The sequence below is a fragment of the Tachyglossus aculeatus genome, chromosome 12, assembly GCF_015852505.1.
Source record: "Tachyglossus aculeatus isolate mTacAcu1 chromosome 12, mTacAcu1.pri, whole genome shotgun sequence".
NCBI classification, from domain to species: domain Eukaryota; kingdom Metazoa; phylum Chordata; class Mammalia; order Monotremata; family Tachyglossidae; genus Tachyglossus; species Tachyglossus aculeatus.
In genome coordinates this window covers 44,905,262-44,930,173 of record NC_052077.1, presented here as the reverse complement: position 1 = coordinate 44,930,173, position 24,912 = coordinate 44,905,262, and the positions used below count along the sequence as shown (strand labels likewise).

At 54.3% G+C, this 24,912-nt stretch overlaps 1 protein-coding gene and 1 pseudogene across 3 annotated transcripts in view; both read right to left on the bottom strand.

Moving 5' to 3' along the window:
- The window catches only part of MTUS1 (microtubule associated scaffold protein 1), a 55,377-nt gene that overhangs the window by 4,758 nt on the left and 25,707 nt on the right, over positions 1-24,912 (bottom strand). The window contains exons 6-11 of one of the 3 annotated variants that reach the window (XM_038754907.1): positions 24,726-24,821; positions 23,603-23,650; positions 7,758-7,972; positions 4,307-4,373; positions 3,379-3,593; positions 2,532-2,637 (exon numbers count right to left, since the gene is read on the bottom strand). In XM_038754907.1, the coding sequence (XP_038610835.1) occupies positions 2,532-2,637; positions 3,379-3,593; positions 4,307-4,373; positions 7,758-7,972; positions 23,603-23,650; positions 24,726-24,821 (747 nt within the window). Of the gene's footprint in view, positions 1-2,531; positions 2,638-3,378; positions 3,594-4,306; positions 4,374-4,937; positions 5,351-7,757; positions 7,973-17,077; positions 17,260-23,602; positions 23,651-24,725; positions 24,822-24,912 lie in introns of those variants that run through there. The other 2 variants (XM_038754908.1, XM_038754909.1) reach the window with 2 other exon arrangements.
- Positions 19,720-19,863, bottom strand: LOC119936033 (annotated as a pseudogene).

Here is a 24,912-nt window from a genome sequence, read left to right as displayed (position 1 = left end):
GACTGAAACTGCAGCAAGTTACAGGTGGGGTGCAGCAGCAGAGTGTAGAGTTTGCCTGAGAGCTACCAAAGTGCTGAAGTTGAAGGGAAGGAAGGAGGGGAGAGGAGAGATGAATCAGGGAAGAGATGGGTTATCAGAGGGATTTAAAGGTGGTGAAAACAGAAGTCTGCAGGCTGTAAAGTGGGCAGAAGTTCCAGGCAGGGAGGAGGGCACGAGCAAAGCTGAGGTGGGGAGGGTAGGGGGAAAAGGGGTGTCAAGCTTGCTTTGCCCATCCAGTCTTTCCTCTGCTGGCACAGGGAGTTCCGTGCCCATGGAAGGCAGTGAGGCAGAGTCGCTGGCGACCAGGCGATCCCAATGACTTGCCTTCCCTCTGGCTGGGCAGATAGTGGCCAAATCCAACAAATTGGATTCTGTCCAATCCTCCTCACTGCCTGTGACATTGTGGACAACCCCCTTCTCCTGGAAACACCACCCACCCGGCTGCACTGACACTGTCCTGACACTGGCAGGGACACAGACACTGATCGTAGGATAGTGGTATTTTATTTGGTGATAGGAAAGGATTTAGGTGGGAAGATGAAGAGTTCTGTTTTGGACATTATCCTTGACTTTTCCCACTTTTTCGACCCTTATATGCAGTCTGTTGCCAAATTTTCAGTCTCTTTTGAAAATATCTCCAGACTCCACCCCTTCTCCTCCACCCAAACTGCCTCTATTTTGGTCTAATCACTTGTCTTATCTTGACTCGACTACTTCCCCAGCCTCCTCATAGACCTTCCTGCCTCTGGCCTCTGCCTCTCTGTCCATTCTTCACTCTGCTGCCTGGATCATTTTTCTAAAAAAATTGTCCTGCGCACAACTCCCCACTCCTAAAAAATCTCCAGTGGTTACACAACCCTCTCGACATCAAGCAGAAAATCTTCACCATTAGCTTTAAGGCTCTCAATCAGCTCCCTCCCTCCTACTTAACCATTCTCTTCTCCCAACTACATCTCAGTTCTGTTCCTCCCAAGTCAACCTAGTAACTGTGCCTCATTCTCATCTGTTCTGCCTCTGACTTCTAAACCTTTTTCCCAGCCTGGAACTCCCTCCCTCTTCAAATCCACCATTGTACAGCTCTTCCCATCTTTAAACGCTTTTTGAAAACACATCCCTTCCATAAAGCTTCCCTAGTGAACGTCTGTTCCCTACAGGTTATATATCTCCCCCAACTACTACTTTAGCACCAACTCTACACTTTTTTTATGGTATTTATTAAGTGCTTACTATGTGCCAGGCACTGTACTAAGCACTGTAGTAGATACAAACTAATCAGTTTGGACACAGTCCGTCCCATATGGGGCACACAGTCTCATTTTACAGATATGGTAACAGACACAGAGAAGTTTAGTGACTTGCCCAGGGTCACACAGCAGACAAGTGTGACCCTGGAGAAGCAGTGTGGCTGAGTGGACAGAGTGTGGGCTTTGAAGTCAGAGGTCATGGGTTTGAATCCCGGCTCTGCCAACTGTCAGCTGTGTGACTTTGGGCAAGTCACTTAACTTCTCTGTGCCTCAGTGACCTTATCTGTAAAATGGGGATTAAGACTGTGAGCCCCCCGTGGGGTAACCTGATCACTTTGTAACCTTCCCAGCGCTTAGAACAGTGCTTTGCACATATTAAGCGCTTAATAAATGCCATTATTATTATTATTAAGTGATGGAGTCGGGATTAGAACCCAAGTCCTTCTGACTCCCAGGGCCCTGCTCTTTCCACTAGGCCACACTGTTTCTCCACACATCAACTTCTTGTGTACTTCTGTGTACCTCTGTACATATCAACTTCCATATCCTATTCTTTAGTCACTTTCTGCTATATATACTCTCTTTCCTTCTGTGAACTTTTTCAATGTGTCTCCCCTACTAGACTGTAAACTTCTTCGGGGCAGAGGACAGGTCAATTGTACTTTTCGAAGCATTTAGTACAGTACTCTGCACACAGCAGGTGCTCAATCTATGCTATTGATCGACTGATGGGTTGATAGGTTAGGTGGTTGGGACTGTGGCAGAGGAAGATGGGTGATGACTGGAGGCTTGGGGAGGGGGAGGACAGAGGGCAGGGGGCAGGATTGAGGGCAGGAGGGAAGGAGGGAGAGCAGGAGGGAAGGAGGGAGAGCAGAAGGGAAGGAGGGGGAGCAGGAGGGAAGGAGGGGGAGCAGGAGGGAAGGAGGGGGAGCAGGAGGGAAGGAGGGGGAGCAGGAGGAAAGGAGGGGGAGCAGGAGGGAAGGAAGGAGAGCAGGAGGGAAGGAAGAGGAGCAGGAGGGAAGGAGGGGGGACAGAGGGACGGAGGGAGGATGGAGAGAAGCCTTCGAATGGCAGACAGCAGTCTTGGTAGCAGAGTGGAGAGTAACCAGGATGGGGCGGGAACGAGGTGAAGGGAAGTGGGGAAGTGAAGGAGATGGGCGCAAGTGATGGGAGCGATGGACACAAGCCACACAAGCCTGGCTGGGAACAGTGTCAGACCCTCAGGGTGGTTGTGCCCGAGAACCCTACCCGACAGCGATGTTTCATATTCCTCCCTCAGCAGGTCTATTTTCTCCGCATGGCTGGACTCACACGCCTGCTTGAAGGCCTCGTGGGACGTCGTCAGGGTGTCAACCTGCAAGAGGGGCCCAGCCCTCCTTAACGGACCAGCCAAGGGCCACGACCCCTACAATTCCCCCCTCAGCCAGATACACCAGCCGGAGGCCACAACACCCTCCTCCCCCTTCATCCCCAGGTGGAGGGACCGACTGGGGGCTGTGACTACTCTCCACGCAAACCTGGGTGGAAGGACCGTCCTGGGGCAGAGGGGCTGGGTGGCAGAAGAACATCCGCAGCCTGGCTGGGGCCAGTTGTATCTGACCCTACAGCCCCCAGATCGCTGACCCTCCCTGACGCTAACAGGATCCCGACATGAGAGCACCCCAGGGTCCAGATATCCAGGGACTCCTTCTAGACCCCTGGGCTCTCCAACCCCTCCACCCCTAGTCAGCATCAGCCCCAGCCGCCCAAAGACCGCACAGAACACATACAAGCAAGAGTGATGTAAAACCCGATCCTCTCAAGGATAGCCCTGACCTAGTCCCACAACTCTGACCCTGGGGAGAGCAGCCCTGACCCCGGGGAGGGCAGCCCTGACCTGGCCCTGCAGCCCTGATCTCAGGGAAGGCACCCCTGACCCACCTCTGACCCAGAGAAGTGCCGCTGTGACCCCGGGGAGGACAGCCCTGACCCGGCCCCACAGCTCTGACCATGGGGAGGGCAGCCCTAGCTCAGACCCATAGCCCAGACCTTGGGGAGGACAGCCCTGACCCGGCACCAAAGCCCCGATCTCGATCTCGGGGAGGGCAGCCCTGACCTGGCCCTGCAGCTGCTCCTTGTAATTCTCAGCCTCCCGGATGCACAGCGTCCGCAGCTTCTCGCACTCGGCGGTGTAGAAGTCTCGGAGCCGCTCCTCCAGCTCGGTCCGGTCAGCCTGGTAGTGTTGGTCCAGCTTCTGAATTAACCCTTCATACGTCGTCTGCTGGTCCCGCTTGTCCCTCTCCAGCTGCTCGCGGGCGGTCGAGGCCAAGACTGGGTGGGGCCGGGAAGAGGAGAAGACACAACTCAGACCACCCGCCAGGCGCGACGCCCGCTCTGGTAGGCCCACTGGCACCAAGTCCAGCAGTGACGGGGCCACCATGGGGCAGTGTCTGACTGGTGGAACACGGGTTGGGATGTGACACGGGTGTGGCCGTGGGGCCCTAGGGCCTGAGCAGCAGCAGCTGCTGGCCTGGGTAGTGGACAGAGCATCCCTGGGGGGCACTTGAGTAGTGAGAGGAGAAGGATAAGGGATAGATGCAGGCGACGGGGAGGGAGCAGGGAGAAGGAAGGGCCATCATGAGCCCAGGAGCCGGGCAGTGAGCCAGGACTGATGCTGGGCGGGTGCCCGACTATGGGGGCGGGGCTGGGGCCCAGGAGCCTGGCTGTGAGCCGGGCGCTGATGCTGGGCGGGAGTCCAGCTATGCGGGAACCTTTCCCCGCAGTGGGGGCGGGGGCTGTATGGTCAGTGCCTCGCAGCCCTCCCCATCTCCCTTCCAGCAACTGGTTCATGGCTGACTCAAAGGAACACTATGGCGCACACACCCATTCGGCCGGGCGTACGGCTGGGCATGTCCCTGGGCATGTACCCGAGTGTGGGGAGGTGCGTGCAGGTGTGAGCCTAGATCAGGGCTGCCCTCAGGTGGGGCCCCTAACTCCAGTGTCATGGGTGTGGGGCAGGGGGAGGGGTCGTGGGGGTTGCTCACCTAGCTCTTCCCGCAGGGTTGCCAGCTCCTGCGAAGTGGCTTTGCGCTGTCTGAGTGCCTCCTCCCGCTGTGGGGAGAGCGGGCCTCGGTTACCGCTGCCCGGGACCAGGGCCTTGGGCCGGAGGGGAGGGGGCTCAGGACTGGGGGAGAGGAGACCTGGAGAGGGAGGGGGGCACGCACAACCAAGATGCAACTCCCCTGGCTCCCAGGGTCACGGGGGTGGGCTGCTCTGTGACCCTCAGGGGCCGGCAGGCTCGGGCTGGGCCCTGTCCCCACGGGGCCAACATTTCATACTCAAAGCCCCAACCGGTTGTGTAAAGGTCTGCTCCGGGACGGCTCTCGGCTCCCGCAACAACAGCAGGCTTTGCGGCTGAGGGAAACAAGAACTCCCCGGTTCGCCGGCTGGTCCTTGTCCGGCCCAAACCCGACCGCAATCACGTGGCTCCTCCCTGGGCCTGGCCCCCAGCCTCCATGTGTCAGCGCGCGCGCACACACACACACACACACACACACACACACACCCCTCCATCCACCCCACTGCTCCCCACGTCCCTCCCGCCTTTCACACAGCCCCCTGCATCCTGTCTTCCCCGCCCCGTCCACCCCTCCACGTGGCCGTCGGTCCCCATACCTGGATGGCGGCACACGGCGTGTACTGGCACAGCCCGCTGCCTGTACAGCCCATCTCCCGGTGAGATGCACCCCAAACCCTCTGGCCTGCGGGGCGTACCCCAAACCCAGACTTGGGACCAGGCCGGGCCGCAGGGTCCCCACGCGCCGGTCGCTCACTTGCTCTCAGCCCAGGCTGCCCCACGGGTCCCGCAGCTCTGGTCCTCGGCCCTCTGGGGGCTGAGCCCTTCGCTCAGGGCAGACGAGAGCCAGACATCGGTGTGACCGACGACCACGGATGCCTAGAGCAGCCGGGGCGGCGGCCGAGACCTGACCTGTCCCTGGACGATCGAGCTCGGTTCAATTGCCCTTGCTGGCTGGGCCCCTGCAGTCCTGTGAGTTTCTCTCCGGCCCTCCAGCCGCTTGCCCGCCTGCGCTAGCCCACACACCCGGTGGGGCTGGGCTGGGCCGGGGAGGGTGGGTATCGACAAGGGGGTAGGTAGGGCGGGGTGGGGGGTGGGAGTTGGCAGGGCAGAGGCCGGAGCAGGGGGTGGGAATTGGGAATTGGCAGGGGATAGGGCGGGGCTGAGGGTGCGAGTTGTCAGGGGGCAGGGAGGGGCAAAGGGTGGGAGCTGGAAAGAAGCAGGGCTGGAGTTGGCAGGGCAGGGTGGGGGGCTGCAGGAGAGGGTCCTGGGGTTGGCTCAGGAGGTTGGCGGTTCTAGGCCAGCCGCAGGCCTGGGAAAGCCACTTTTTGCTGGTGGCTGCGGCCCCTCCAGGGGAACAGTTCAGGGGGTGGGCGGCCAGGGACCACGGGCCGGCGGGGAGCCCGGCACACACAGCCTGGCTCTGCAGTCTGATGACAGGGGAAGGGAAGGGAGGGAAGGGGGGGGGGGAATGGGAACGGGCCGGGGGAGGAGGGTGGGGGGTTGAGGGAGGGAGGGGCTGGGCCACTCAATCATCCAGTGACTCCCCACACTGTCTGTGACCACAGACTAGGCCGACCAGACCGGCACAGGGGAGAGGCTTTTAGCGAGGGGGAGGGGTGATGAGGGCGGGGGCCGGCGGGGGGGAGAGGGATGAGAAAGAGGATGAAGCAGAGGGGGAAGGGCAGAGAGAGGAGAAAGACGGGGAGGAGGAAGGGAAGGAAGGAGAGGAGGTGAGTGGGGGGGGGCAAGGAAAAGGGATTATGAGGGGGGAGGGGAGGGGAGGGGATGAGGAGAAGGATGGAGAGAAGGGGGAGGGGACAGAAGAGAGCGAGGGGGGAGGGGAGAGGGAGTGGGGGGGAAGGGATGAGAAGGATGGAGAGGAGTGGGAGGGGGCAGAGAAGAGCAAGGGGGGAGGGGAGTAGGAGGGAGAGGAAGTACGGGGGTGGGGGGAGGGTATAATGAGGAGAAGAAGGATGGAGAGGAGGGGGAGGAGGCCGTGGGGGAGCTGGGGCACCGGAGGCCTGCAGGCAGCCCTGAGAAGGTAACGGGCTCCAGATCCCACAGACCCGCCCAAACCGTGTCCAACCTGGGACCACCCCGGTCCACCGGCTGGGCCTCCACTCCAGTCCTCAGGCCCTGGCATCGGCCGTGGCCAGCTCAGCGCAACAGGAGCCGAGGGCCAGTGCCGGCGTTTACAACAAAGGAAACCAACCCCTCACCCTTTCTGACCTTCCTGAGGGTCAAGGACTGGTGAACCCTCTGCAGAGACACGAAGCCTCGATCGGGCTGTGCAAAGGCCCAGTGGACTGCCACCCGGGGCGGGGGGGGGGGGGTGGTCCCAGTCTGCCACGAGCCCAACAGGCCCCAGTAGGGCCATGCCCAGAGGCAGGCACAGCTCAAAAGTGGCGTGGAGGCATGGGGGCTTGGCACACCCCGGCAGACCCCACGGAGGGCAGGGCCAGGGGCATCTGCCCCGACCAGAGGAGGGAAGGCCGAGGGGCAGGAAAGGGTTTTCACAAGAGGGAACAGCACTTCCTTCTACACCTCAGAAGGGGTAGACAGCTGCTCCGCCATGGTCTAGTCACCAACAGGACCACAGCCAGGGCAGTGACCCAGGTGACGCAGAGGGACGGTGCCCTAAGAGCCCCCCGGCTCCCTGACCCCCTGGTTTCACAGCTCCACCAGCTCTTTCCCTCTTACCTACCCACCCCCTTCTTCCATTACACCCCAGGTCACAGTCTTCATTTCTCCAAATCTAACCTACTCACGAGGTCTCATTCCCACCTCTGGCCATCGGCCTCTTGCTCACACCCTCCTTCCTGCCTGGAACTCCCTCCCCTTTCACGTCCACCAAATCCCCAATCTCCTCATCCTCGAAGCCCTTCTCCTCCAGGAGGCCTTTCCTGATTACTGTCATCTCCCTACCTTATTTCCCCAAACTCACTGCAACCCCAACACTTCTGGGTCACCTTCACACCTAGGCCCTCAGCACCCATTCCCCGTTGCACTTTTGTACCTATCTATATGCTCTACTGCTTCCTCAAGTCTTTAATTTATTTTAACATCTGTTTCCCCACTAGACTATAAGATCCTTCAGGGCAGGAATTGGCTTCTAACTCTACTGAATTCTCCGGAGTCCTTAGCACAGTTCTCGGCACTCAGTACACACTACTGATTGACTGGCCGGTCTCAAATATCATCCCTAATTACAGTTTGTTGGCCAGACTGAGCCCCTCCTTCCCTCCTTTACTCCTGGGACACTGTCCTCCCCGGTGACCCTGTATCGGACTGTCCAACCCTGCAGGAAGGCGGGGGGGAGACAGGGCAATAGAGGCCCAGCCCCACCCTCTGTGGACCCAGGACAGTGGACAGGCCCAGTCCGATTTGGAGCATTCAGCGGGGGCTCCTGGCCTCACCTCAGCCAGCAAGTGTTGGATCACCACGGCCAGTGCCTCGACCCCACGGGAACCGCTGACCAGGAGGCGCCGCAGCTGCAGGATGGTGCCGTGCTGCTTCTCACACGTGGCTCTGACCCGGGCCAGCTCAGGGCCACTGTCCGGAGGGGGCCGGTCTGGAGACGCTGGCAGGTGGGAGCCCAGCCTGCCTCCGGTCTTCTCCTTGCTCCTCTCCACTGGGCAGAGAAACAGAGTTTCAGGAGGCAGTCACCAGGCCTCTCCGCCTTCCCCATCTCCGCCTCAGCCCAGAGCCGCAGGGGTAGGGTGAAGGGCCTCCTCTGGGGTGGACAGGGTCACCCACTGAGAGGACAGATGGACGGGCTGCCAGGGACGACCCTGATGGTCCCCATCACATTCTCCTAGAGGTCCAAGCCGTTCAGCCCACATGTCCCAGAGAGGCTGAGGCTGCCCCTGCCAGCCCTGTCTCCATGGCAGATTCCCGCCGGGAAGCGGGGCCCCTCGCTGACCCCTAGAAGATAGCCCTCATTGACAGACACTTCCAGCCAGAACCCTCCTAGACCTGGTTGGGCCATTCAGAACTCACGATGCCTGGTCTCTCGGCAGCCTGCAGCACTGGAATCCAGGAGTGGACATCCCCAGGCTGTGGATGGCCCAGCCCCCGCGCCATCAGAACCCCAGTCTGAACAGCAGCGGGCCCAGGATGGCCCAGGCCCACAGTTATCAGAACCTGAACAGCAGTGGGCCCTGGAACGGCCCAGCTCTCACACCACCAAAACCCGAACCTGAACAGCACTGGGCCTGGGATGGCCCAAGGCCACAGTCATCAGAACCCAAGACTGAACAGCACTGGGCCCTGGAACAGCCCAACTCTCACACCATCAGAACCCGAGACTGAACAGCATCGGGCCCGGATGGCCCAGCCATAACACCATTAGACCCGGTCCCCAACTGGGAAGCTCCCCTACCCTCTCCGCACTCCTTCAAACCTCCCGAAATCCTACCTCCACCAGGAGGCCCTCCCTGATTGAGCCCCAACCCTGGTCATGCCATCCGACAGCCACCTTGGCACTTGAGCCTGCCTGTCTGGGTTTTGTCCTGAGGGTCCACAATCAATCAATCAGGGGTATTTACTGAGCACTTACTATGTACACAACACTGTACTAAGCACTTGGGAGAGCACAATACAACAGAGTTGGTAGACACGTTCCCTTTCCACAGTGAGCTCACATTCTAGAGAGGGAGACGGATTTAATATAAACAAATAATTTATCTACCTATAAGTGCCATAGGGTTGAAGGTGGGATGAATTCCAAATGCCCAAAGGGTACCTTATAACCTCCCCAGTGCTTAGAACAGTGCTTTGCACAGAGTAAGCGCTTAATAAATGCCACCATTATTATTATTACAGATCCAAGTCTGTAGATGTCACAGACGGGAGAGGGAGTTGGGGGAAAGAGGGTTGAAATCGGGGCTATCTCCACTTTCTGTAACAGACTGAGTCCTGACGTCTGCCCACCTGGACTGGTGGGCAGGGAGTGAATCCTTGGCACCCACCTGTTCATCTCCCAGGGTGGATCGTGAATACGTGAGTCCTTAGTGCTTAGTGCACTTACTGCAGTGAGATCCTTGCTGACAGGGACCATATTTGGGATTTTTACCCTTCCCCCAAATGCCCAGTCTGGCTCAGGAACTGCTGACAGCGGCAACAAGGCTTCCAGGAACGATGGACTAACTATGTGCCAAGCACTGTGCCCGGTGCTGGGGCAGAGATAGGATAACCACAACAGCACTAGTCTCTGCTGGCCTGTGGCTCACAGTCAGAGAGGGATGGGGGGGATAGGTATTTAATCTGCTTCCTCCAACTAAAATTTATCATCATGTCTGTCTCCCTCACTAGACTGTCAGATCCTTGAGGGCAGGGATTATGTCTACCAAATCTATTTTATTGTACTCTCTCAAATGCTTAATATTCATTACTGTATTTATTGAGCACTTACTGTATGCAGAGCATTGTATTTAGCGCTTAGGAGAGTACAATAAACAGACACATTCCCTGACCACAAGAGGCTTACAGTCAATTCTCGATACACAGTAAGCCGCTGATAAATACCACTGATTGACTAGTCCAATTCTTATTTACAAATGAGAGGGAAACAACTGTAGGGAAATTAGGTAATCCGTCCAAGGCCAAAGAGCAGGCTGTCATTCATTCATTCAATCGTATTTATTGAGCGCTTACTGTGTGCAGAGCACTGGACTAAGCGCTTGGGAAGTACAATAATAATCATGACGGTTTCAGCACTGCTCAGTGGAAAGAGCCCAGGCTGTCAGGGGAGCTGGGCTTGGGACTTGGGTCTCCGGGTTCTTCCCACTAGGCCCCTCACCACCTGCAGTGTTTTATGAGGGTCGAGGTGTCATTGGAGATTCCAGACTGTGTGTCACCCTCTTAGGCCCCGAGTCCACAAGAGCAGACCCTGTGACCACTGGGTGGTGGGCGGGCACACCAGGTGGTCCCCATCATCCCCCCAGTCTCCATGGACATGGACACCCTTGCCCCAGGCAGAGCAGTCAGAGGACTCGCTTCAGAGATCTCATTTCAACACCAGTTCCCTGTCTCCCCCGGGGGCTGGCAGAGAGGTCAGGGTCCCCCCAACGGGCTGCCCACACGTGTTTGGAAATGGCCAGTGTCCCGGACACTGGTCATCTGGAGGGAGGGGCTGGAGGGAGCCCCGAAACTCACAGAGTCAAGGGGGATGAAACCTGAGATGTATAGGCCTTGCCGGCCTGGCTCAGACGCTGTCAGGTCTGGCCAGAGAACCGCGGCGAGCCAGACTGGGACGGCCACACCGGGCATCTGTGAATTTTCCAGGCCCTCCCTGATACCCAAAGTCCACGCCTTGTCATCCGGCTGGAGGGTGCAAGGAGGGACCTGGAATCCGGGGTGAGGATCATTACCAATCATCAGTGGTATTTAGTGAGCCATTCCTATCTGCAGAGCAATCAGTCAATTGTATTTATTGGGCACTTGCTGTGTGCAGAACACTGCACTAAGCACTTGCGGGAGTACAATATAACAATAAACACATTCCCTGCCCACAATGAGCTTACAGTCTAGAGTGGGAGACAAACGTTACTACAAATAAATTACATATATGGACATATGTGATGTGGGCCTGGGAGTGGCGATGAATAAAGGGAAAAAGACAGGGAGACGCAGAAGGGAACTGGGAGAAGAGGGAAGGAGGGCTTAGTCAGGGAAGGCCTCTTGGAGAAGATGTGCTTTCAATAAGGCCTTGAAGCCGCAGAGTCATCATCTGCAGGATATGAGGAGGGACAGTGTTCCAAGCCAGAGGCAGGGCATGGGCGGGAGGCCGGCAGTGGGACAGACAAGATCGAGGTGCAGTGAGAAGGTTAGCACTGGAGGAGTGAAGTGTGTGGGCTGGGTTGTAGTACGAGCAGTAAGGTGAGGTAGGAGGGGGCAAAGTGATTGACTGCTTTAAACCCAAAAGTGAGGAGTTTCTGTCTGATTTGGAGGTGGATGGCCAACCACTGGAGTTTCTTGAGGAGTGGGGAAACATGTCCTGAACGTTTTTGTAGAGAAATGATCCAGGCAACAGAGTGAGGTGTGGACTGGAGTGGGGAGAAGCAGGAGCCAAGGATGTCAGTATGGAGGCTGATACAGTAATCAAGGTGGGTTAGGATAGGTCTTGGATTAACATGGTAGCAGTTTGGAAGGAGAGGATAGGGCGGATTTTAGCGATACTGTGAAGGTGGAACTGAAAGGATTTAGTGATGGATTGAATATGTGGGTTGAGCCCTGTACTAAGCACTTTGGGGGAGTTCAACAAAAATAAATTTACTCTGAACTTCTGGGAAAGCTTTCCAGCGTAACACATTTCCAGCATCATCCACAGTCTTTCAAGAACTGCCGTGGGCAGAAGACCCACAACCCAGATTGTCAACCAATTCACTGAAGCGGCCAGATGATGATGTTCAAAGAATTCCGAAGTGATGTATCAGCCTGCACCAGGAAAGCCATACGTGCAATCACAAATTTACACTGGCAACCCAGAGCTAAAAGTTAGCTGTTACAGAACTGTGTTAACAGCTAGCACACGAACTAACAATGCAACAATAGAAAAGGAAGTAGAAAACCAAAATCAGAAAAGCCAGCAACATCCTCTGGGAGAATGCCAGCATGTGGAAGCAGGCTCTGGACCAAACTAAAGGTCTACAGAGCTGGAGTGCTGTCCGACCTTCCCATGCTGCTAGGGAAGCCGTGTGGCCTAGTGGAAAGAGCACAGGCTTGGGAGTTGGAGGACCTGGGTTCTAATCCCAGCTCCACCACTTGTCTACTGTGTGACTTTGGACAAGTCATTTAATTTCTCTGTGCCTCAGTTCCCTCATCTGCAAAACATGGACTCAATACCTATTCTTCCTCCTATTTAACCAATCATATTTATTGAATGCTTACTGTGTACAGAGCACTGTACTAAGAGCTTGGGAGAGTATAATTTAACAAAGTTGGTAAGCATGTTCCCTGCCCACAAAGAACTTACAGTCTAGAGGAACAGTGAACCCCATGTGGGACAGAGACTGTGCCCAACCTGACTATCATGTATCTACCCCAGCGATTAGTACAGTGCTTGGCACATAGTAAATGTTTAACAAAAAACAATCATCATCATCATTAAAGAGCACAGGCCTGAGAGTCAGAGGACCTAAATTCTAGTCCCACTCTGTCACTTGTCTGCTGGGTGACCTAAGCAAGTCACTTTGACGGGCCTCAGTTACCTCATCTGTAAAATGGGGATTAAATCCTCCTCCCTCCAACTTAGACTGTGAGCCCCATGTGGGACAGGGAATGGATCCAACCTGATTAGCTTGTACCTACCCCAGGGCTCAGTAGGGCACCTGGCACGTAGTATATACCATTTCTGCTCGACCCCAAGGCAAGGACCAACAACCCTTCCGCCCTACGGATGGCCACCCAGGGAGATGCCGGCCCCCGACCTCTCGATTTCCACTGGACCCCAAGGCTCCCTCCCTGCCCTCAGCAGCCCCAGCCCAGACCCGGCCAGTCCGGAGAAGGCGGGGGGAGTCGCTCACTCTTCCTGTTTCCTGCTCCAACGGCAACGTTATCGGGCCTGGCCAGGGGCCGGGTGCTTCCGAGGTCGGCCTGGAGTGTCCAGCACAGCAAAGTACACCGTGAACCGCTGCCGAGACGCGCCACGGCCACGGAAAAAGCAAGACCCTGGGGGACCAGGAGACCTGGGCTCTATCTCCAGCTCCGCCACTTCATTTCTCTGGGCTTCAGTTTCCTCCTCTGTAACACGGGGATTAAATAACTATCCTCCCTCAGACTACAAGCCCAAAGGGGGACAGGGGCAGTGTCTGACCTGATGACCTTGTGTCTACCTCATCATTTAATACAGTACTTGGCATAGAATAAGTGGTTAATACAACAATTACTGTTATTAGTGGGCAGGAAGCAGTCCGGGGGCCGTCAAATACCCTATGTTGGACTCCGGTGTGCCCCCACCCCATGGTGGTCCCCTCATTCAAGCTAATTTATTGAGCACTTACTGTGTGCAGAGCACTGTACTAAATGCCTGGGAAAGTATGATACAACAATAAGCAGACTTGGTAGACACATTCCCTGCCCATGATGAGCTTACAGTCTAGAGGACTGGAGGTGCGTGGCTCACCTGGTTGGCAGGGTCGTTTCTACCAATCTCCAATAAGGGCCCGGCTCCCGTCTCGTGGCACAGGCTGCCCGATGGGCGGGTTCCCCGGCTGTGAATTAGCGGACGGCCAACCTCATCAGCAGCCCCTGCCGATGACCTTTCCTGGGAGCAGCAGTGTGGTCTTTGGGCAGCGAAATCAACTTACCTCTTATTGCCCACAGGCCCTTCAAGACTATAAGCTGGCTGTGGGCCGGGAATATGTCTACCAACTCTGTTACACTGTACTCTCCCAAGTGCTCAGTACAGCGTTCTGCACCCAGTAAGTGCTCAACAAATACAATCGATTGATTGGTCCTCCGGCTAAGAGAGGAAAGTCCAAGACCAGGCCCCTTCAACGGTTATCCCTCCCCAACAGCAACAGATCCCCCACAGTGGACTCGGCCGTCAGGTAAGGACCAGCTCACTGAGGGCAGGGAATGTGTCTGCTCTATTGCTATACTGTACTTTCCCAAGCGATTAGCTCAGTGTTCTGCACACAGTAAACGCTCAGCGTGGCTCAGTGGAAAGAGCCCGGGCTTTGGAGTCAGAGGTCATGGGTTCGAATGCCGGCTCTGCCACATGTCTGCTGTGTGACCTTGGGCAAGTCACTTAACTACTCTGAGCCTCAGTTACTTCATCTTGTAAAATGAGGATTAAGACTGTGAGCCCCACGTGGGACAATTTGATCCCACTCTATCCCCCCAGCGCTTAGAACAGTGCTTTGCACATAGTAAGCGCTTAACAAATGCCATCATTATTATTATAATTACTATTAATAAATACAATTGACTGACTAACCAGGGCTAAAAGCTGGGGTCCTCAGCTGGGTGTAGTGGTCCCCTGGGGGTAGCTTGGGGGAGGGGGTCTCTCTAACTCTCTCTCTCTCTCACACACACACACACACACACACACACACACACACACACACGCGCGAGCATACACCCTCCCTCCTCCCCGCCTCCTACCCAGAGTCTGTTGTCCTGGCAGAGCTGAGAACAAGGGAGTTCTGTGCCGGGCACCATGCCCAGGGCGGAGCTGACCACTCGAGCTGGGGAGCGAGGTCCAGCATTCCGAGCCCATCCACTGCAGCACAACAAGTCCTTCAGGAGCTGTGGACCCGGGGCAGCCGCACAAGCCTCCAGGCTCCCCCCCCACACACATACGCACACATATCTATCTTCCCAGGACGGTGCCAGGGTCAGACGGGCCGGAGATGCAGGCCCTGTCCCAGACCAGCACAGTGTCAAGGGCTAACTAGGAGGTGTCCTCTCATCCTGTGTGGCCTAGTGGATAGACTCAGAAGGACCTGGGTTCTAATCCAAGCTCTGCCACTTGTCTGCTGTGTGACCTCGGGCAAGTCATTTCACTTCCTCTGTCCCTCAGTTAACTCATCTGTAAAATGGGGATTAAGACTGTGAGCCCGAAGTGGAACAGGGACTGTCTCTAACCCAATTACCTTTTATCTGCCCCAAACCTTAGTACAGTGCCTGGCACATAGTAGGGGTCTAACAAATACCACAATTATCATTAGTAGTAGTAGTAGTAGTAGTAGTAGTAGTAGTAGTAGTAGTATTCTGGCTGTTCACACGCCAAAATGACTCCCTTGCTGGCAGGCACAGACCCCCAATTTACCTCCTGAGCCTTGGGGAACGGATGGGGAAGGAGTAGGAGCAGGGGAAGGGTGCAGAAGGAGAGTGGAAAAGGAGGAGGGGAGGAAAAAGGGGGGTTGAAGAAGGGATGCACCCCAATTCACCGTGAAAGAATGCCCTCTGACTCAGAGACCCAATTTCTGAAGCCGGAGGAGGCATGGCCCGCAGCCAACACACACATACTCACACCGTCTGCCGGCCGCGCAAACAGGAATACACAAATACAGAAGGCATCTGCCTGCCGTGCACACACAAACACAACCCTCCACCCCCCCATCACACACACCCCAACCACAAAGGGGAAGCAGCATGGGCCTAGGAGCCAGAAGGTCATGGGTTCTAATCCCTGCTCTGCATTTGTCTGCTGTGTGACCTTGGGCAAGCCACTTAATTTCTCTATGCCTCAATTACCTCATCTGTAAATAGGGATTAAGACTGTAAACCCTATAATAATAATAATAATAGTAATGGTATTTGTTAAGCGCTTACTCTGTGCCAAGCACCATGGCTTAGTGAAAAGAGCACAGCCTTGGGAATCAGAGGACATGGGCTCTAATCCCCACTCTGTCACCTGTCTGCTGTCCTCTGCCGCATTCCACAACTTCTCTGTGCCTCAATGATCTCATCTGTAAAATGGGGATTAAGACTGTGAGCCCCATGTGAGACAACCTGATTACCTTGTCTCTACTCCAGCACTTAGAACAGTGCTTGGAACACAGTAAGCGCTTACCAAATACCGTAATTATTATTATTAGGTACCTGGTGCTCCCCCCCACCCCAACCTGGGGTCCCGCTGAAATTCATTCATTCAATCGTCTTTATTGAGCGCTTCCTGTGTGCAGAGCACTGTACTTAGCGCTTGGAAAGTACAATTCGGCAACAGATAGAGACAATTCCTACCCAACAACGGGCTCAGTCTAGAAGTAGACTGCGAAGCAGCATGGCTCAGTGGACAGAGCCAGGGCTTGGGAGTCAGAAGTCACGGGTTCTAATCCCGGCTCTGCCACTTGTCAGCTGTGTGACTTTGGGCAAGTCACTTCACTGGGCCTCAGTTCCCTCATCTGTCAAATGGGGATGAAGACTGTGAGCCCCACGTGGGACAACCTGATTACCTTGTCTCTACCCCAGCGCTTGGAACAGCGCATGGCACATAGTAAGCGCTTAATAAATACCATTATTATTATTATTAGAAGCCCAACCTGCCTGGCGGCTCCCAGTGCCTCCAGGGTGATGATGATGATGATGGCATTTGTTAAGCACTTACTATCAATCAATCAATCAATCGTATTTATTGAGTGGTCCCTACCCAACAGTGGGCTCACAGTCTAAAAGGGGGAGACAGAGAATAAAACCAAACATACTAACAAAATAAAATAGAATAGATATGTACAAGTAAAATAAATAGAGTAATAAATATGTACAAACATATACACATATATACAGGTGCTGTGGGGAAGGGAAGGAGGTAAGATGGGGGGATGGAGAGGGGGACGAGGAAGGAAGGGGCTCAGTCTGGGAAGGCCTCCTGGAGGAGGTGAGCTCTCAGTAGGGCCTTGAAGGGAGGAAGAGAGCTAGCTTGGCAGATGGGCAGAGGGAGGGCATTCCAGGCCCGGAGGATGATGTGCTTACTATGTGCAAAGCACTGTTCTAAGAACTGGGGGGGATACAAGGTGATCAGGTTGTCCCTCGTGGGGCTCACAGTCTTAATCCCCATTTTCCAGATGAGGTAACCGAGGCCCAGAGAAGTGAAGTGACTTGCCCAAAGTCACACAGCTGACAAATGGCAGAGCCGGGATTAGAACCCACGACCTCTGGCTCCCAAGCCCGGGCTCTTTCCACTGAGCCACGCTGCTTTGGGGTATGGCCTCGCCTGCTCCGCACCCCTCTGCCCAGCCCAGGGCATCCAACCCCCTTGCCGGGGCCCCCGGGCCCAGGCGGTCCTTACATGCGGGGAAACTGAGGTAGGTGCTCCAGAGCCCGGCGGGGCGGCCGCGGAGGCTTCGGGGCAGCAGCCCCTTGGTGGTCAGCCGCACGTGCATCGCGGACAGCGACGGGCCCCGGGCCAGGAGCATCCCCGGGCCGGGCCGGGAACCGTTAGCTGGCCGGTCCAACGGGGCCCGCTGCTGCAGCAGGCCGGAGCCAGGGCAGAGCCGGGAAGGGGGAAGGAGGAAGGGGGGGGGGGGGGAGGGGGGAGGGGGGAGGGGGCCGGTCCTGGCCGTTGGGCCGTTGGGCCGGTTGGGTGGGGCCGTAGCGCCCCCAGGCGGGAGGACGCCGAACCTCCTCCCGCTCCCCCCACTGCTGGGAAGAGAACAATAATAATCATTTTGATATTCGTTAAGCGCTTACTATGTGCCAAGCACTGTTCTAAGCGCTGCGGGGAGATACAAGGTAATCAGGCTGTCCCACATGGGACTCACAGTCTTAATCCCCATTTTACAGATGAGGGAACTGAGGCCCAGAGAAGTGAAGTGACTTGCCCGAAGTCACACAGCTGCTACGTGGCAGAGCCTAGATTAGAACCCATGACCTCTGACTCCCAAGCCCGCGCTCTTTCCACTGAGCCACGCTGCTTCTCTAGCAGTGTGGCCTAATAATAATAATAATAATAATAATAATTGGCATTTGTTAAGCGCTTACTATGTGCCAAGCACTGTTCTAAGCGCTGCGGGGAGATACAAGGTAATCAGGCTGTCCCACATGGGACTCACAGTCTTAATCCCCATTTTACAGATGAGGGAACTGAGGCCCAGAGAAGTGAAGTGACTTGCCCAAAGTCACACAGCCTCTAAGTGGCAGAGCCTAGATTAGAACCCATGACCTCTGACTCCCAAGCCCGCGCTCTTTCCACTGAGCCACACTGCTTCTCTAGCAGCGTGGCCTAATAATAATAATAATAATAATTGGCATTTGTTAAGCGCTTACTATGTGCCAAGCACTGTTATAAGCGCTGGGGGGGAGATACAAGGTAATCAGGTTGTCCCACATGGGACTCACAGTCTTAATCCCCATTTTACAGATGAGGGAACTGAGGCCCAGAGAAGTGAAGTGACTTGCCCAAAGTCACACAGCTGCTAAGTGGCAGAGCCTAGATTAGAACCCATGACCTCTGACTCCCAAGCCCGCGCTCTTTCCACTGAGCCACGCTGCTTCTCTAGCAGCGTGGCCTAATAATAATAATAATAATAATTGGCATTTGTTAAGCGCTTACTATGTGCCAAGCACTGTTATAAGCGCTGGGGGGGAGATACAAGGTAATCAGGTTGTCCCACATGGGACTCACAGTCTTAATCCCCACTTTACAGATGAGGGAACTGAGGCCCAGAGAAGTTAAGTGACTTGCCCAAAGTCACACAGCCTCTAAGTGGCAGAGCCTAGATTAGAACCCATGACCTCTGACTCCCAAGCCCGCGCTCTTTCCACTGAGCCACGCTGCTTCTCTAGCAGCATGGCCTAATAATAATAATAATAATAATAGGCATTTGTTAAGTGCTTACTATGGGCAAAGCACTGTTCTAAGCATTGGGGAGGATACAGGGTGATCAGGTTGTCCCACGTGGGGCTCACAGTCTTAATCCCCATTTTACAGATGAGGTAACTGAGGCCCAGAGAAGTTAAGTGACTTGCCCAAGATCACACAGCAGACACCTGGTGGAGTCAGAATTCGAACCCATGACCTCTGACTCCAAAGCCCGTGCTCTTTCCACTGAGCCACGCTGCTTCTCTAGTGGATAGAGCACGGTCCAGAAGGTCATGGGCATTCAATCAATCAATCAATTGTATTTATTGAGCGCTTACTGTGTGCAGAGCACTGTACTAAGCGCCGTCTGCTGTGTGACCTTGGGTAACTCACTTCACTTCTCTGGGCCTCAGTTCCCTTATCTGGAAAATGGGGATTGAGATTGTGAGCTACACGTGGGACAAGGGACTGTGTCCAACCTATTTGCTTGTATCCACCCCAGGGTTTACTACAGTGCCTGACACATAAGTTCTAGACTGTGAGCCCATGGTTGAGTAGGGACTGTCTCTATATGTTGCAGACTTGTACTTCCCAAGCGCTTAGTACAGTGCTCTGCACACAGTAAGCACTCAATAAATATGACTGAATGAATGAATGAAATGCTTAACAAATACCAGAATTATTATTATTATTATTAGAGCAGAGAAGAAAGCAGGAGTTGAGCTGCTGTGAGTGTCGGGGTTCCCTCCCTGATGGAGGGGGGTGAGACACTTCCCATCTCCCAGTGTCCTGTCAATCGATCCTTCTTGAGGGCTCACTGTGTGCAGAGCACCACACTAAGCACTTGGGGAGAGCTATACAATCCCATATAATAATAATACTAATAATAACAATAATGTGGTATTTGTTAAGCACTTACTATGTGCCAGAAACTGTACTAAGCACTTGGGTGCATATAAGCAAATTGGGTTGGACACAGTCCCTGTCCCACTTGGAGCTCACCGACTTAATCCCCATTTTTTTTTTTATAGATGAGGTAACTGAGGCCCAGAGAAGTGAAGTGGCTTGCCCAAGGTCACATTACAGACAAGCGGCAGAGCTGGGACTAGAACCCAGGTCCTTCTGACTCCCAGGCTTGCACTCTATCCACTAGGCCCCTTTACTTCTCTTAAAAAAAAAATTAATTGTCCCGGGAGATGATATATCAGATATTAAACTGATAAGAACAGATATTACACCTGATCTTTGGTATTATAATTATGGATTAAAGGTATAGTACCTTAAATAAATGGTATTATAACTGTGGATTAGATCAATGCTTATTTTAATTCCATTGCCCAGGAGAGTCGGTAGACCCTATGGCCCCTGCCCACAGGGAGCTGACCATCAGTTAGTCTCAGCCGGGTCTCATCATCATCATCATCAATCGTATTTATTGAGCACTTACTGTGTGCAGAGCACTGTACTAAGCACTTGGGAAGTACAAGTTGGCAACATATAGAGACAGTCCCTACCCAACAGTGGGCTCACAGTCTAAAAAGGGGAGACAGAGAACAAAACCAAACATACTAACAAAATAAAACAAATAGAATAGACATGTACAAGTAAAATAAATAGAGTAACAAATATGTACAAACATATATACATATATACAGGTGCTGTGGGGAAGGGAAGGAGGTAAGATGGGGGAGGAGAGGGGGATGAGGGGGAGAGGACGTTCATCCAAGCACGGTCAGTGCACGGTGTTTCGAGGGCCGTGGCCTCCACAGGGCCCAACTCGGGATGCTAGTAAAAACTGTCGTTGGAAAACTTAGGTGGAGCGTGGGCTTGAGAAAATGTAAAAGCGTAAAATCCTTTTCACTTTTTCCTGCTCCCCCTAGTCTCAATGGCTCCGGTTTGCTGTTCACTGCCTGCCCAAACTGGTCTCGCATCTCTCTCCAGGTTCCTGTCACTCAACAGCTCCGCCCAAGCAGAAACTCCTGGCTACCAGCTTTGAAGCACTCAGCTGACCAACTCCCTCCCTCTTCCAAATCCACTCTCTTTTCCCACTATACTCCAGCTCGCACTCTTCATTCCTCCCCAGCTCACCTACCCTCCGTAAGGCATCCTTGCCTGTCTCTGACTCATGGCTCACATACTTTCTCCTGCCTGGAACTCATTCATTCAATCATATTTACTGAGCGCTTACTGTGTGCAGAGCACTGTACTAAGCACTTGGGAAGTACAAGTTGGCAACTCCCCTTCCCTTCCCTGAGCACTAGGCCACAGCTCTCCACATCTTCAGAAGCTTCCTGGAATCCCACCTCCTCCACATTAGTACAATCACTCCTCCTGTCCCAAAGGGATTACTGCATCAGCCTCTTTTCTGACCCCCCCACCTCCTGCCTCTCGCCACTTCAGTCCATACTTCATTCTGCTGGCCGGATTAAATCTTTCTACAGAAACGTTCAGGACATGTCACCCCCCTCCTCAGAAATCTCCAGTGGTTGCCTATCAACCTCCATATCAAACAAAAACTCCTATTGGCTTCAAAGCTCTCAATCACCTTGCCCCATCTTACCTCACCTCCCTTCTCTCCTGTCACATGCCATTCCGCACACTCCGCTCCTCTGGCGCTAACCTTCTCCCTGTGCGTCGATCTCGCCTGTCCCGCCATCCACCCCTGGCCAGCGTCCTACCTCTGGCCTGGAACGCCCTCTCTCCTCAAATCCGCAAATCCCTCTTCCCCCTTTCAAAGCCCTATTGAAGGCTCACCAGCTCCAAGAGGCCTTCACAGACTAAACCCCCCTTTTCCTCAGCTTCCCCTCCTTTCTGCGTCACCCTGACTTGTTCCCTTTTCTCTTCCCCCCCATCTGCCCCACAGCACTTATGTATATACATATATACCTAAAATTCTATTTATTTATATTGATGCCTGCTTACTTGTTTTGATGTCTATCTTCCCCCTTCTAGATTGTAAAGCCCAATGTGGGTAGGGATTGTCTCTTTATTGCTGAATTGTACTTTCCAAGCACTTAGTACAGTGCTCTGCACACAGTAAGTGCTCAATAAATACGATTGATTGAATGAATGAAAGGAAGCCTTCCGCAGTCGTCTCCCTTGGCAGCACTTACGCACTCACACCCACCCATAGTACCTTTATTATACATATAGATTTATATCCTACTCCCATCCCTTTTCCATTTTTTTCCTCTCCTCCTCCCCATCCCCCCGCCCTACCTCCTTCCCCTCCCCAGAGCACCTGTATGTTTGTACAGATTTATTACTCTATTTTACTTGTACATATTTACTATTCTATTTATTTTGTTAATGATGTGCATCTAGCTTTATTTCTATTTGTTCTGACGGCTTGACACCTGTCCACATGTTTTGTTTTGTTCTGTCTCCCCCTTCTAGACTGTGAACCCGTTGTTGGGTAGGGACCGTCTCTATATGTTGCCAACTTGTACTTCCCAAGTGCTTAGTACAGTGCTCTGCACACAGTAAGCGCTCAATAAATACAATTGAATGAATGAATTCTCTTTTTCCTATTAGTAAATTCGTTTGTGTCTGTCTCCACTGTAAAACTGCGAGCTTCTCAAGGACAGAGATTGTGTCAACTTCACTGTTCTCTCCAAAGTACCTAGTATAACACTCTGCACACAGTTCATGGCATGTACACACACACACAACATATCGTTTCCTTTAGTGAAATTTAGGCATTTCTGCAGCACCTCTTTTCACACCACACACACACACGGCAAACACAGGGCACACAGCAGTCCTCCCCATCGGCTTTCACACTACAGTCAGGATGCCATGGAATCAGAGTTCAGCTGCCATTACTCTCAGCTGTTCCACAAGAGCATTGAGCTGTTGTGCCCTCAGCAGCCATATATGCCACACTGCCCAGTTGGGAGGGCCCTGCCCTCCTCGCAAAGCGCACCCCCTAACCCGCAGACCCTTCCTTGTCCCTGGCCATTCCCAGATCCTCCATATCAACCCCAACCCAAAGACACCCCCACCATCTGCCCTCCTCCCTCCCACAGAACCTCCGCACTCATACCTCATCCCAAATACTACGACCAAACCTGACCCGTGACATGTAACCTGTGACGGGTGACCTGGCCGTTGCAGCAATGCTGGCCTTGAGCACCTCTCCATCCTGGCCTCCTGAATGGACTGAGCAGAGGCAACCAACCACCGTGATCCAGACAGAGATAATCTCTCCATCAGATGGCTTTAATGGACGTTGTCTGGGCCACGCACCTTTGCTGGTGACTCTCAGAGCCTGGACCCAAGCTGCCAGACTGACGTTGGAAGTCACGGTCGACCCGCTGTCCCCCCCTTGCCCCGGCACCACAAGCCCACCTGCAGTCACCCAGAGCAAGGGACGGCACATCACCTCACCGCATACCCACCCCATTTCCGTTGGCCAGCTCACAGTGTGGGACCCCAGAGACAGGATGAGGGAGAACCTAGCCAAGCACAGAGACCCCCTCCACCCTAGAAGTAGCCCACTTGGCCACTGAGTTCAGCCTCCAAAGATCATCGGTGTGACAGCAGCGGGCAGCCAGGAATCTTTCTACCTTGTCCATCATCATGTAGCCTGGCGACTGCCAACCTCATCTCCCAGCAACCTGCATCTCCTCTTGCCTCAGGGATACTCCGTTGGTACCCTCTGCTTACCCAAACTCTTCCCTCTGAACCCACTCCACCCCCAACTATCCCATTTCCACCAACATCACCAATATCCTCCCCATCGCCCTTGTGTCTCTCTCTCCTTCTCTCTCTCCTGCTGAGCCCTATCGGCTCCCTCTCAAATTCGCCCAGTTCTCCTCACTGTGGTCGACGGCACTTTGATGGGTAGAGGGACAGGGGACAGGAGGGGAGGCTGTGAGGCAGAAGGGAGACGCCCATTCCAGTACCAAATGTCCACCTGTGCAGAAGCTGGGTGTGGCTTCGCCACAGCACAAGACAGCCTGCGTCAGGGTCCCCGCCCCCTGAATTCCCATGGTCAGAAATGTCACTCACCCAGATTGGAGGCTGGAAACAGGAGCCTGGACACATTCTGCCTCGAGCCTGGAAGTTGGAGAGGAAAAAACAGATCAGACAAGTTCGTGGTGCCCAAGCTCTGGGTTTGAATCCCAGCTCTACCACTTGCCTGCTGTTTGACCTTGGGTAACTCACTGAACCTCTCTGGGCTTCTGTATCCTCCTCTGTAAAATGGGGATGAGACACCTGCACCAGGAGTCCACAGTCTTTCTGACCTGATTATCCGCCATTTACCACACCACAATCACTAAAACTGGAAACTGTCTGCTCACCTCCCCAATGAGACTGTATAAGACAGGGACCCTGCCTAACTACTAGTAGATGCTTGAGGCATGAGATGGGACCTTGCACCCTGCTTTTCAACTCTCCCACCTTCTGACCTCTGGCTCACACCCTCCCTTCCACTCCAAACCCTCCAGGTCAATACCCTCCCCATCTTCAAAACCCTCCTGAAATCCCACCACCTCCTGGAAGCCTTCCCAGATTGCCTGGTTCTTCTCCCAAGATCACAGACTCTCTCCTCTCATCTCAGCCCCTTTTCACTTCTCATTGCCCTTTGGTTGGTGCATATGGATATATACAATCTACTGCTTGGATGCTTCTCCCTCTTGTCCTTAAGTCACTGTGTGTGTCTGTCACTGCAGCAAGATCATAAACTCCTTGCAGGCTGGGATTGTTTCTACCGCCTCCATTGTGCTTTCCTGGGGGTTTAGCTCAGTGCTTCCTCCTGGACTGCTCCCATGACTGCACCCATAGCTAACGGCTTCTCCCCGCCATGGCCTGGGGCCCCTCTCACAGGCAGCAGTCATCAGATGCTAGAGACAGACGAGCTGTTCAGAAGAGTGTTACTGTTTCACCCCGGGGAAAGAGCTGGGCCCAGAAGGGCCGAGTGGAAGATGGAGAGGGACAGTGCCCAGGGCACAGCCAGTGGCTGGCACTGGTGGAGGAGCCAGGGACAACTCGGTCCATGGGCAGGCAGGACAGTCTGGCCATACATAGCCAGCGATAGACCCACAGACGAGGACTGGGCACCCCCAGACCAGTGCCAGCCACGGCAAACATGGACCTGCGGGCACTGTTGCCACCAAAGCCAAGTCCTTACCCAGAAACGGCCTGGTCTTGGCATCAGCGGCCCTGCTCGGTCCCCTAGGGGACGGGGCCAGGCCAGGGCCACCCGCAGCAACCTTGCTCTTTGCCCCTAGACCAAGGAAAAAACAGCCCCAAGTTAGACCTGCCACACGAGCCAGAAAGTTCACGATGCCAGTCCCCGGGCACAATTTGGACCCAGC